We start from the raw sequence: 11,270 nt of genomic DNA, 5'->3' as shown, positions 1-11,270 counted from the left end.
ATTTATTTTATTTGAGATAATTTATAAAATTATATTTTTTTTCAATTTTATTCTCATTCAACTTTTTAATTTGTAAGATTTGTTCTTCATTATTTTAATAAACTTGAAAAAAATAAAATATTAATAAGTTATTTTTTAGCTCATTTTTCATGATATAACAAAATACTAGAAAGTGTTTTTCAACTTATTTTCAATTACGCTACCAAACATCAAAAAATAATTCACTTTTCTAGAATTCACTTTACAAAAAAAAACTACTTTCAAGCAAACAAACGAGGTCTAAAAATAAAAAAGCTAGCTTTCTGTCTTATAAAAAGTAAGTTGTTTTGCCAATAAAATTACTTGACTATTGAATGATATGTTATTTTGTATTTAAATTTAAAATTTATTGGAATATATATACAGTAGCTACCAAATTCATTATTTTTTGAAATTTGATAAAGAAAAAACATGAATGAATATGTAAAACGATCAATATTCCAAATAAATAATAAATACATCCTAATTTTATTTGATTTTATTATCAATGCTGTCGTGCATCAATTTACATAATGTAACAAATCCAACAAATAACAAGAAATTCGATGGATCGTTGTATATACTTGCACGCACATTTCTGCCTTAAATGGAATAAATAATTAGCAACGGGTACGTGCATGCATGCATCTCTCGCATTTCCAATCTCGATGAAATGAAAGCATGCATGTTCCAGCTTGCAGTGTCTTCTTCATCTATATAAATGTCCCAAACGAGTAACTATATACTTGTTCTTCTATCAAATGAAAATTCCTTTTTCACAATATCAATCTCGTGGTGGGTTGTAGGTGGTTGTGGAAGTTCTGTTGCGGCCACTTGATCGCGATTCAAACCTGTTTCCATGTCATGAATATCCTTGTCATCTTCTACGTAACCAGCTACTGAAGCTAATTCAAGTTGTTGCTGGTGGTGGTGTGACGATGAGCCCTCGCCGGCGTAATTGGGGTGGTGAGAGGGCGAGGGAGACTCTGTCTCCCAATGCTCAACATCAAAGTTGGATCTTCCTGGAGAAGCATGGAGACTGTCCATTTCACCGCGATAGTGGCGCAAGAGGTGAATGGGAGACGTATGGCGAGACGGTGTGGTTGGTCTGCTAGACATAGGAGTCACACTCACAGACCCCTTGTTTCGTTTGATTTGCTTCTTAGCTGTGTGGTGCCAATTCCGCAGTGCTGTTGCTACTCTTTCATTGAATATGGTTGGTTTCATCGACGAGCCCATCTGTTCATATGAAATCAAAAGCCGATCAGTGGAGCTCTAGCTTTTTTATATCTTCTTCCCAGCACTGCACAGAGCATACATCACGTACCTGTGTTACAAGGGCGTAGAGAGGGAGAGTGACATAGCTGCATAGTATTTCTATGAGGACCCTGGGGATTCACAAGTGATTAATGATCTTCTGCTAATTGAAATATTTGCAACATTAATTAATTAGTTTAAGGAAACTAAACGTCTTACTAACCCCATTGAAACTCTAATGACTATGTCCTCCACGTGCTCATGGAAACAAGATTTTATACCAAATTCATACTGCCGGAGAGAAATTAGACAGAGAGAGAGAGAGCTTCATTAAATATGTAAACTCTTAAAAATTACAGCATCAATCTATCCCAGATAATCATCGATCAGACTTACCCAAGACCACGCAAAGAACGCGAGCTGGAAGGCATTCTGCATCGGTGGAAATAAAATAGGATAAATGGATGTCAGGATCATCAAACTGTCATCATGTCGTCATACACTAGACCAGCAAAAAAAACAATCCAGATAGACAAAATATAATGATTTTTGTACGATTCTGTCTATATATCTTACGTTTATTAAGTAGGTTTTGCTTGGACAAAAGCCCTCGATCGTATTGTTCTTGTTTCTAGTTAATCCATATATACTAGCGATTCATCACAGTATATATAAAAAAATCAACTAAGAAAAATTGAATATTCATATTTATTTTTAATGTGTTTTTGCATGTAAATTTTTTTCAATATTTAATTAAATAAATAAATATTTAATTAAAAAATAATTAAAATTAAGATATTAAAGCTTGCAACAAAGGTTATAGGTCACGTAGATAGTTATATCTAGTAACTTTGTTTCTTAGAATAATATTTTTTATTCAATCAAACAAAACAATGATCTATGTCTATAAAAAATAACAAAAATCATTAACAAAAGCAAATTAAATAAAAATATAAAATTTAATTATCGAACAACCCGCTATTAAATAATAAAACAAAAACATTATTCGACTAGCCACATAAAAAGGAAACCAAAAATCAAAAAAGCAAAATTTTTAATAAAAAAGCTTAGTGACGAAGCATAAAACATTAATTTTAAAAAAAATACAACTGAGGTAACCCAAGATTAAAATGATCTCACATTAAAAAAACACACCAATTAAAAAAAAATCAAAGCACCCCTCATCTCTACTGACAATAACAAATTAGTACAAAAATACCAAAATACCCCTTATCCCTCCTGACATCCAAGATTTAATTATAATTTTATTTTATTTTTTATCCCAAGGACATCCAAGATTTAACTATACATCAAAAAATGAGATTCCAATAAAGTCATGGACCATCCACAGTGCCCCCGGCCCCTCCCCGGCGTTTTAACTAGTTTTAAAGTGCACGTGAAGACTTTATACGTACCTGAAAGAGAACAAAGTTGATGAGATAGAGAATGAGGCGTGGGCGGTTGAACCAGAAGAGGTCGTCGCCTGGCTGGACCACCGGCACTCCCTTCACAACCTCTCCCCTCTCTTGTATTCTAAGCCCCATTTTGGTTATGATCACCTGTAGCTTAGTCCCCACCAGTATTATGATCTAATACATTGATTAATCATTAGCCGTTCGATCCTGTTATCGCTTCCAAGGTCTTTTCAAGAATTTAATGAATTAAAATTGAGAGGTCAATTTATTTACACTTACAATCAATGGGATAAATGGAAGCCATAGATAAGAATACCAGCCTGCACAGAAAGAAGCAGCTTTCCTGGTCAAGCTATTTACTCTTGACTTCCGGCCTGGTTTTAAATCTTGTTTCAACTTATTTTTTATATATATAATATCCTAGAAAATTAATGTTAAGGAATTTAATAAGTGATTAATAAAAAGAGTAGACAAAGTAAACAGTGGATTCTAATTTTAAATGGTTTTTTAAAATGTTTTTATTCTTACAAAACATCATATTGATGTTTTATTTTAGTTTTTTTGATAATTCTAATTTAAAAATTTAAAAAGATATATTTTCAAGTGAAAAATTATTTTAAAAAATATATACTTTTGAATTTAATCCCTAAACACTGAAATCTTAAACATTAAAAATAAAGAAATATTAAAGACAACCATCAGATTTAACTAGGTACCCACCATGAGTGTTGAAGAGCAGGAAAACCACGGCAAAGAACCATATTGGTGGACTGAAAATCGACAACAAGAATGATACGACGTTAATTAAACACTTAAAGCAACTGAAAATCGACAACAAGAACGATACGACCGTTAATTAAACACTTAAAGCAACGTATAAATGGAATTAAATTGAAGATTACGTTACTAACCTTATGCCCACAACAACCTTGAAATCCTCTTCCAGTGATCTATTAATGTACTTTTGGAAATCGAATTTCGTATGGCTTTGGGGAGCCAAATGTGCCTGGATTTGTTGACTAATTAATTACAGTGTTGACTTATTCGCTAATATTAATTATTGCCTGTCATTAAACAGCTTGTCTCAATAATTGATGGGGAATAATTAACATTAATTACCATGATAAAGCCATGTCTCAGAGTCAAGTAATCAACTTTAGGAACCGACCTCACAAATTGCCTAAAGAAACAGACCTGCAATCAAGATAGAAACAACCAATTAATAAAGCTTCCTCATAAATTAAATTGTTTAATATTAAGACTAATTGCATGATTTGGGGGGGGGGGGGGATCTGTCTAGAAGGGCAAATCGGTCATCGCGTGATAAAAGTCAATACAACTTAAAATGAGACAGACGTCGATGACTGGAGAGAGGAGATGTAACGGCACAGAATACTTTATAAACTTGGCTGGACGGCCATCTCTGGTCGTTTTCTATCAAAGCATGCCTGGACCGTTACTATCTTTTATTTTCCACCTTCTACCCTCGCCGAGACCTTTTCTCTTTTTTTTTTTCTTTTTTTTTTTGTTTATCTTGGTATTTATTTTCAAATACAATGCTCATCTTTATTTTAATATTTTTTCTATTTTTTTTTTATTTCACTTACTATCCAAATTAGGACGGGTGTCTTGGTCCAGAAGCTCAAGTGCCTTCTTCCAAATGATGTTTCTCTTGCAAACCTGAACCTTTCTGGATCTGTTGTGCAATAACACATATATTTATATATATATATATAGATAACATCAGCAAGCGATTTTAGTCACAGTTGTGAAGGATTATATATAAAAAAATGAGGACGACTTGCTAGAAGAAATACTGATAAAAAAAGGGACTGGTAATTAAATTAATTATAATAAATAATATATACTAATAATTAATTAATTAATTAGAGGTTTGAATTACTAACCGTGTGAGAACTGGTATTCAGCTGTTCTTGTTTCCTTTTCCCATCGTTTCCAACTTTTCATCTATTTGAACAAAAAATAATTCGTAATTAAATCTTATGTGTTCATAAGAATTAGAAAGATTACAGTTTCTGATATGCTAGAAGGAAAATAGCTGGTATATATATATGGTGATTCACCTTGGCTCTGCCCAAAGCCATGGTCAGAATACAGTAGAGGATGTGAAAGATTGCTAAAACGAAGATGAAAATATGGAGTTGATGAATCCCATCTGAAGACACAAATGGAACTTTACCCTGCACGCACGCGTAATTATCACATGAATTAATATGCACATGCATGTTTAAAACGACAACGACTGTTCAAGAGATTAATTGGATATGTATTACAAGAAAAAAAACATAAAAATATGCTTTATGGGCTGTTAAATCTATAACATTATGCATGATTTGATGATTCACATCACAGCATTTTCTCGCAATTTAAAAGGAAAAAAATCTTCCCATGGTGTCACCTTCACAAATTAGTTTTGATGCGTACAAAGGGAGGGGGGAATATAGAGAGGTGCAGTACGTACTTTCAAGTTAATTATTAATAATGGAAAATTAACCATGTTGTTGTTTCCCAATTTGTTGATCTAGTAAATTAATCAATCATCTTTTCTTGATATTCATTACTTATACTGGTTAATGCTAGCTAGCTAGTCATTAATTAGTTTGAATATGATTGTATAGGGTTGAACATTCACGATATGAGGTGAGAAAACAAGTTGGTAAAAGAGAAGAATCTGAAGAGATCATACCTTGGCAGCGCATTTGTCAGTTGATTCGCCAGCCGCCAAGACACGCCGGAGACTTTCACCGGCAGAATCCGACATGGAAAGAAGTTTCCTGCGGTTTTCATAATCTGTTTCTTTTATGTTTTCACCGTTGAGTTTTGCCTCTTCCTTCTTATTGCATGGATGCCAAGTAGCCCCAGCTTTCTTAGATATACATATATTTGATATTGGACTCTGTCCTACTGTTAGCAGCAATGATATAAATCCTAGTAGCATAAGTTCTGCATAAAGAGAATCAGGATCGATGATCATGATGAAGTTAATTTATCCATTCATATACTAAAACAATATCCACCCTTTATTGTATTAAATACCGAGAGAGATTAATCAAGGCGCATGATGATCAGCTAATTTATATGATTAAATATTTACCTGATTTTATCTTTTCGAGTGCTTCATAAAGTGCTTTCTTGCGTTTCTTCGTTAACCACTGCGCATGCAATTTGAGGACCGAATTAATATCACCAAAAGCTAAAATAATTTACGGAAGTTGTTTTTCCTTATTTAATTTCTTTCTTTTTTTGTGATAATTAATTAAGGGCACATGCAGTAGTTATACACCCTGTAAATACCTTTGCAATAAGATGAATGATGAACTCAATGATTATTGAAACGGAAACCAGAACAAAGCAAACTACGGCAACAGCCCATGTTGGTGTTTGTTCCAAAGATCTTCCTGCGCTGCCTCCTGCCATGTTTGGAGCTTCACTCCCTCTGCCCAGCTATGTATCAAAGCTTGCCAGAATATATACAGCAGAAACGAAGCAGCTATATACAAGCTTAAGAAAATCTACTACGTACTTCACCAATGTTATCAAGAAATGAAGAGATTTAAATGAACAGAGAGAGACGAGTGTGTGAATATATTTATAACAAAAAAATAAATGATTTAACTAGTTTGAAACTGAAGGGCATTATATGAAGTATGAACAGAAGGAAAGAGGAATAGAAGGGGCAAGTGGGTGGCTTGACTTTCTTAACGCGTGTCAGAGAGAGAGAGAGGGATTAACTTGATCAAATAATTCTAGTTCAAATATATAAAGGTGTCTTTGACCACGACCTAAAACAGGTGCAGTCTCATCCGTTGATTTCTTAGGGTTCTTTCATCAGCGTTGATCAGTTCCTCCGGTCAACGTACGCTTACCGGAGTTTTTTTTATTAATAGAAATTCCATTGGGCTTGTGTTTTTTACTCAGCTCGGACGTCCCCCCCCCCCCCCTGTTATCATCTCAGATTAAAAATATCAATCAATTATAAATAGTATATTTAGATGGAATATTTCAATTTCACGAGGAACGAAAATATCTCGTAAAGAACCACATCAAATTAAATATATGTTGTTATCAATAGATAAAATTACCCTAATTAATTTATAATTTAATTGTAATTACATTTATTATTTGTGTTAAGAAAAATTATAATTTATATCCTTGATTAGTGTAAATACACTAAATTATAAAATGATTTAAAATACAAATTGTTATTTGCACAGCATAATTATGATATAAATTATAATTTTATAAAGCACGGAAAATAAATATAAAAACAAATTATAAAATAATTAATATAACTTTCCAATTACAACATTACCATGTGGCCACTTCAATAATTAACAACACCATGTATTGGCACTATTATTGTGTGTTCGCCATCACATTATCACCTCCCCCATCGTAATCACATTTTTAATGAGATACCAACATATATTATCATTATTAATTATATTATTATTATTATCATTATCATCCTTAATTTTATCATAATCATAGTAGTTATTGCCATTACCAAAGAATTTTTTATTTTTTTCAATCAACGTTATTTTTTTAATATTATATTTATTTTTTATTGGTTAATCTCACTCTCATGATTTAGATTGCGGGTTTGGCGAGTTAACCCAGTTGACTTGAGGTTTTTTTCTTTTTCTAATTAATTTTTTTCTCAATTTCATTCTTTAATATCGAGTTGATTGAGAAATAAGTTTCATGATTTGTTTTGTTTGCTTTCTGTTAGGTTATTTTGATCTAATAACGTGAAATAGTGTTTAACGAGTTAACTTGAGTTGACTCAGATTGTTTTTTGTGCCCTTATTTTTAATTGAATCTTTTCAATTTTATCATTCAATATTTGATTGATTGGCAATAAAACTTCATAATCTATTATGATTTACTTTCTATGGGAATATTTTGATCTCATGATCAGGATCACAGGTTTTGACATTTTAACCCTAGTTAAACAAGTTATTTTTTTTTATTTTCTCTCTAAAAGGTAATTTTGGTCTCATGATTAGGATCACGGATTTTTGGCCTGAGTCATGAGTTTAACATATTAACTCGAGTTATTTTTTATGTTTTTTTTATCTCGTCCTTCAACATTAAGCTGATTGAAAATTAGACTTCGTAATTTGTTTCGATTTGTTTTCTATGATGTTATCATAACCTTATGATCCGAGTCGCGAGCTTGACAAGTTAACTTGGGTCACTTTTTTAGGTCCTTTTTAATTGATTTTTTTTTCAATTTTATCATTCAACATTGGTTTGATTAAGAATTAGACTTCATAATTCTTTTTATTTATTTTCTATGGGGTTATCATATTCTTATAACTAGGGTCAAGGATTTAACATGTTAACACGGGTTAACCCAAGTTAATATATTGTTATCTTGATATTAAAAACATGTCATCTTAAAAAAAAATTGAGTCAAACTATATTTTAACAGGTCGTTTGAGTTATTTTTAGATACGCAAAGTCAAATGAGTTACATCATGTTAGCCACCACACGGTTTAAATTATTTTCCATTAGAAAACAAAATTAGCATCATTTAAATATATTTTATGTTCAAGAAAAATTTAACCCGACCTAGCACGGGTCAATGATCTAGTTTGGACATATAATTTATAGATGCTAAGTGGTCGTTCTTGTACCCTCTACATTGTTGTTGATGTGTTTGCAATTGTTGTATATAATGCGTTTTAAAACAGTTTTTTATTTAAAAATTTATTAAAAAAATTATTTTATTTTATTTTTAGCATCAATCATCAAAACCATGAAAAACATAACTAAAAAAATATAATTTAATATTTTCTTAGACTGAAAACACTTTTAAAAATTATATAAAACCAATCCGAAAACCTTATAACAGATGTATTAAAATTTGGTATGACAATTTTCCTCAACAACTTATTTGAATAACATCAATGTTAAATCCATCATATGAGATAATTAAGAGTCCTCTGAAACTAGATAAAGAAGGAAAGGAAGGCATCAATGTCTAATCATGGCTGCAGAAAAAAAGGACAAATTATCAACAATATTTGAAAATAATCTTGATTCACATGTCTAATCGTGGCCGTTAACAATTGCAAAAGAATCGCGGCTTCGAGATTTTTCAACAGTGGAACGAATTTCTTCCCACTCCGTTCGTTGTTGTCATCGAACATAGAACTATGAAAATTGTTTAACATGTTTATTGAATGATGCACGTGTTAGTCATTCGGATTTTATTAAAATAAAATTATATTATGGTGAAAATTGTTTAAAATCTTTATTAAATGATTTACTTTTATTCAATCGAAAATATCAAATATGATTTCAACTTTCATCCATAAAATTTAAAACAAAATGACAAATTAAAAACAAAATAAAAAACGCTCGTTAGTTATTAAATACATATTGTATAAACATTATAGTTTTGACAATACTTGAACTTAACCATTAATTATATATAAAAAACAAAACATTTAAAATCCATTATGCACCCCCTTATGTTTTTTCCTTCATTCATTATACAATTCTTCCACATCTTTATATATTTAGTCCTTGTAATTGCAAGATTTACAATTCAATCATGAAAATTCATTTTCTTCGTATTTTAGTTTCAAAATGTTCAAAGAGATGAGAGAGTTGTCCATAAAAGATTATGAGAGATAAATATTTTGGACGACCACATTTCAACAACGAAAAACAACCATCTTGTTTCCAATGGCCTCGTCTTCACGAGGGTCGTTCCAGGAAGGTGATTTTGGATCTCTAATCATGTTAAAAAATATAGATATAGGCTTAAAAAATTTCAAGGCTTAAAAAGTTTTTGTGAATATTAAAAGGTTTTTGGGTGGAATTAAGAAATTACCCATGCCGTTTCAATTTTTTAGCCTTGCATTTAGGGGCTGTGATTGCCATCATATCATGTAACCACTTGAAAAATCAACAACACATGATAGTATTTTCTATTAGTTTATTTTAACCTCATGACCTAGAAATAGTGTTTAACAGGTTAATCTAAGTTGATTCGGGTTGTTTTATGTGTCTTTATTGTTAATTAAATATTTTTCAATTTAACCATTCAACATTGAATTGATTGGGAATTGAGTTTCATAATTTATTTTGATTTACTTTTTATGAGAGTATTTTGGTTTCATGATCAGGATCGCGAGTTTTGACATTTTAACTCCAATTAAATAAGTTGTTTTTTTCTATTTTCTATCTAAAATGTAATCTCGACCTCATGACTTGAGTTATAAGTCCTTCAACATTGAATTTGCTTTGATTAAGGTTGTCATCGTCTCATGACCCGGGTCACAGGTTTAACGAGTTAACCCAGTTGACTTGGGTTTTTTCTCCTTTTTTAATTGATTTTTTTTTCAATTTCATCATTTAATATTGTGTTTGATTGAGAATTAGGCTTCATAAGTTGTTTTGGTTTTCTTTTTATTAGGTTATCCATGCTTCATGACCCGAGAATAGTGCTTAATGGGTTAACCCTGGTTGACATGTCTCATTTTTTGTGTAATTTTTTTAATTAAAAGTTTTACAAATTTCATTGTTCAACACTGGATTCCACAAGGTCGATTGAGAATTGAACTTCATGATTTATTTTGATTTGCTCTCTATAAGGTTATCTTAGTCTCATAATTATAGTTATGAATTTGACAGGTTAACTCAAGTTAAATCATTTAGTTTTTTTATTTTTTTTTCTATGAGGTAATCTTGGTCTCATGACCCGATCATAAGTTTAGCAGATTCACTCAAGTTATTTTTATGTTTTTTTTTAATCTCATCCTTCAACATAAAGTTGATTGAGAATTGAACTTCGTAATTTGTTTTGATCTGTTTTCTAAGAGTTTATCTCATTCTTATCATCTGAGTCACATGTTTGATAGGTTAACTCGGGTCATTTTTTAAGGTTTTTTTTTAATTTTTTTTTCAATTTCATCCTTCAACATTAGGTTGATTGGAAATTAGGCTTCATAATTTTATTTTTATTTGCTTTCTATAGAGTTATTATAGTCTCATATCCGGGTTGAGGATTTGACATATTAACTCGGGTTGATCCAAGTCAATCAAATATATTGTCATCTTAAAATTTTTTTACATTTTTACGAGTCATCTGAGTCGTTTTTAGACATGCAAAGTCCAATGAATCACATCAAAGTAACCACCACAAGAATTAAATTTTTTTTCCACTAGAAAAGAAAATTAGCAAAATTTAAATATATTTTTTATGTTCACGAAACATTTGACCCACCCTAACATGGGTCGATGATCTAGTTTGAATATATAAATGAATAACTCATGTAACTATTTATAGAAGCTAAGTAGTCATTGTTATGCCCCTACATTGCATAGATTTCTTGTGTTGTTGATGTGTTTGTGATTATAATATAGAGTATTTTTCAAAATAGTTTTGTTGTTTAAAAATATATTAAAATAAATTTTTATTTTATTTTTAACGCTAGTTATCAAAACCGTAAAAACATAACTAGAAAAGACATCAATTTAATATTTTCTTAGACCGAAAACACTTTTAAAAGTTATGTAAAACGAATCTCAGAACCCCTATA

General features: G+C 30.9%; 1 protein-coding gene across 1 annotated transcript; it reads right to left on the bottom strand.

Annotated features, from left to right (window-relative positions):
* Nucleotides 1-484: 484 nt before the first annotated feature.
* Nucleotides 485-6,423, bottom strand: LOC133679443 (MLO-like protein 6). Its single transcript, XM_062102048.1, has 15 exons — nt 6,006-6,423; nt 5,806-5,863; nt 5,398-5,654; nt 4,775-4,891; nt 4,598-4,658; nt 4,298-4,386; nt 3,810-3,884; nt 3,602-3,696; nt 3,411-3,460; nt 2,970-3,010; nt 2,691-2,864; nt 1,672-1,707; nt 1,499-1,566; nt 1,346-1,406; nt 485-1,257 (listed from the first exon to the last, which is right to left on the bottom strand). The coding sequence occupies exons 1-15, from the start codon at nt 6,126-6,128 to the stop codon at nt 757-759; spliced, it is 1,806 nt and encodes a 601-aa protein (XP_061958032.1). The 5' UTR covers nt 6,129-6,423; the 3' UTR covers nt 485-756.
* Nucleotides 6,424-11,270: the final 4,847 nt, after the last annotated feature.

This window comes from Populus nigra, chromosome 19 (assembly GCF_951802175.1).
Source record: "Populus nigra chromosome 19, ddPopNigr1.1, whole genome shotgun sequence".
Taxonomy (NCBI): domain Eukaryota; kingdom Viridiplantae; phylum Streptophyta; class Magnoliopsida; order Malpighiales; family Salicaceae; genus Populus; species Populus nigra.
Note: the sequence above shows the minus strand (reverse complement) of the source record. Positions and strands in the feature narration are given on the sequence as shown.

Bases quoted from the DNA above. Each gene is read 5' to 3' on its own strand.
- LOC133679443 (XM_062102048.1), bottom strand. From the start codon at position 6,128: ATGGCAGGAGGCAGCGCAGGAAGATCTTTGGAACAAACACCAACATGG. The intron at 2,865-2,969 runs GTAAGTGTAAAT...TCAATGTATTAG, and splicing joins TTCCATTTATCCCATTGATT to ATCATAATACTGGTGGGGAC. The intron at 1,567-1,671 runs GTAAGTCTGATC...TCTCTCCGGCAG, and splicing joins CGTTCTTTGCGTGGTCTTGG to TATGAATTTGGTATAAAATC.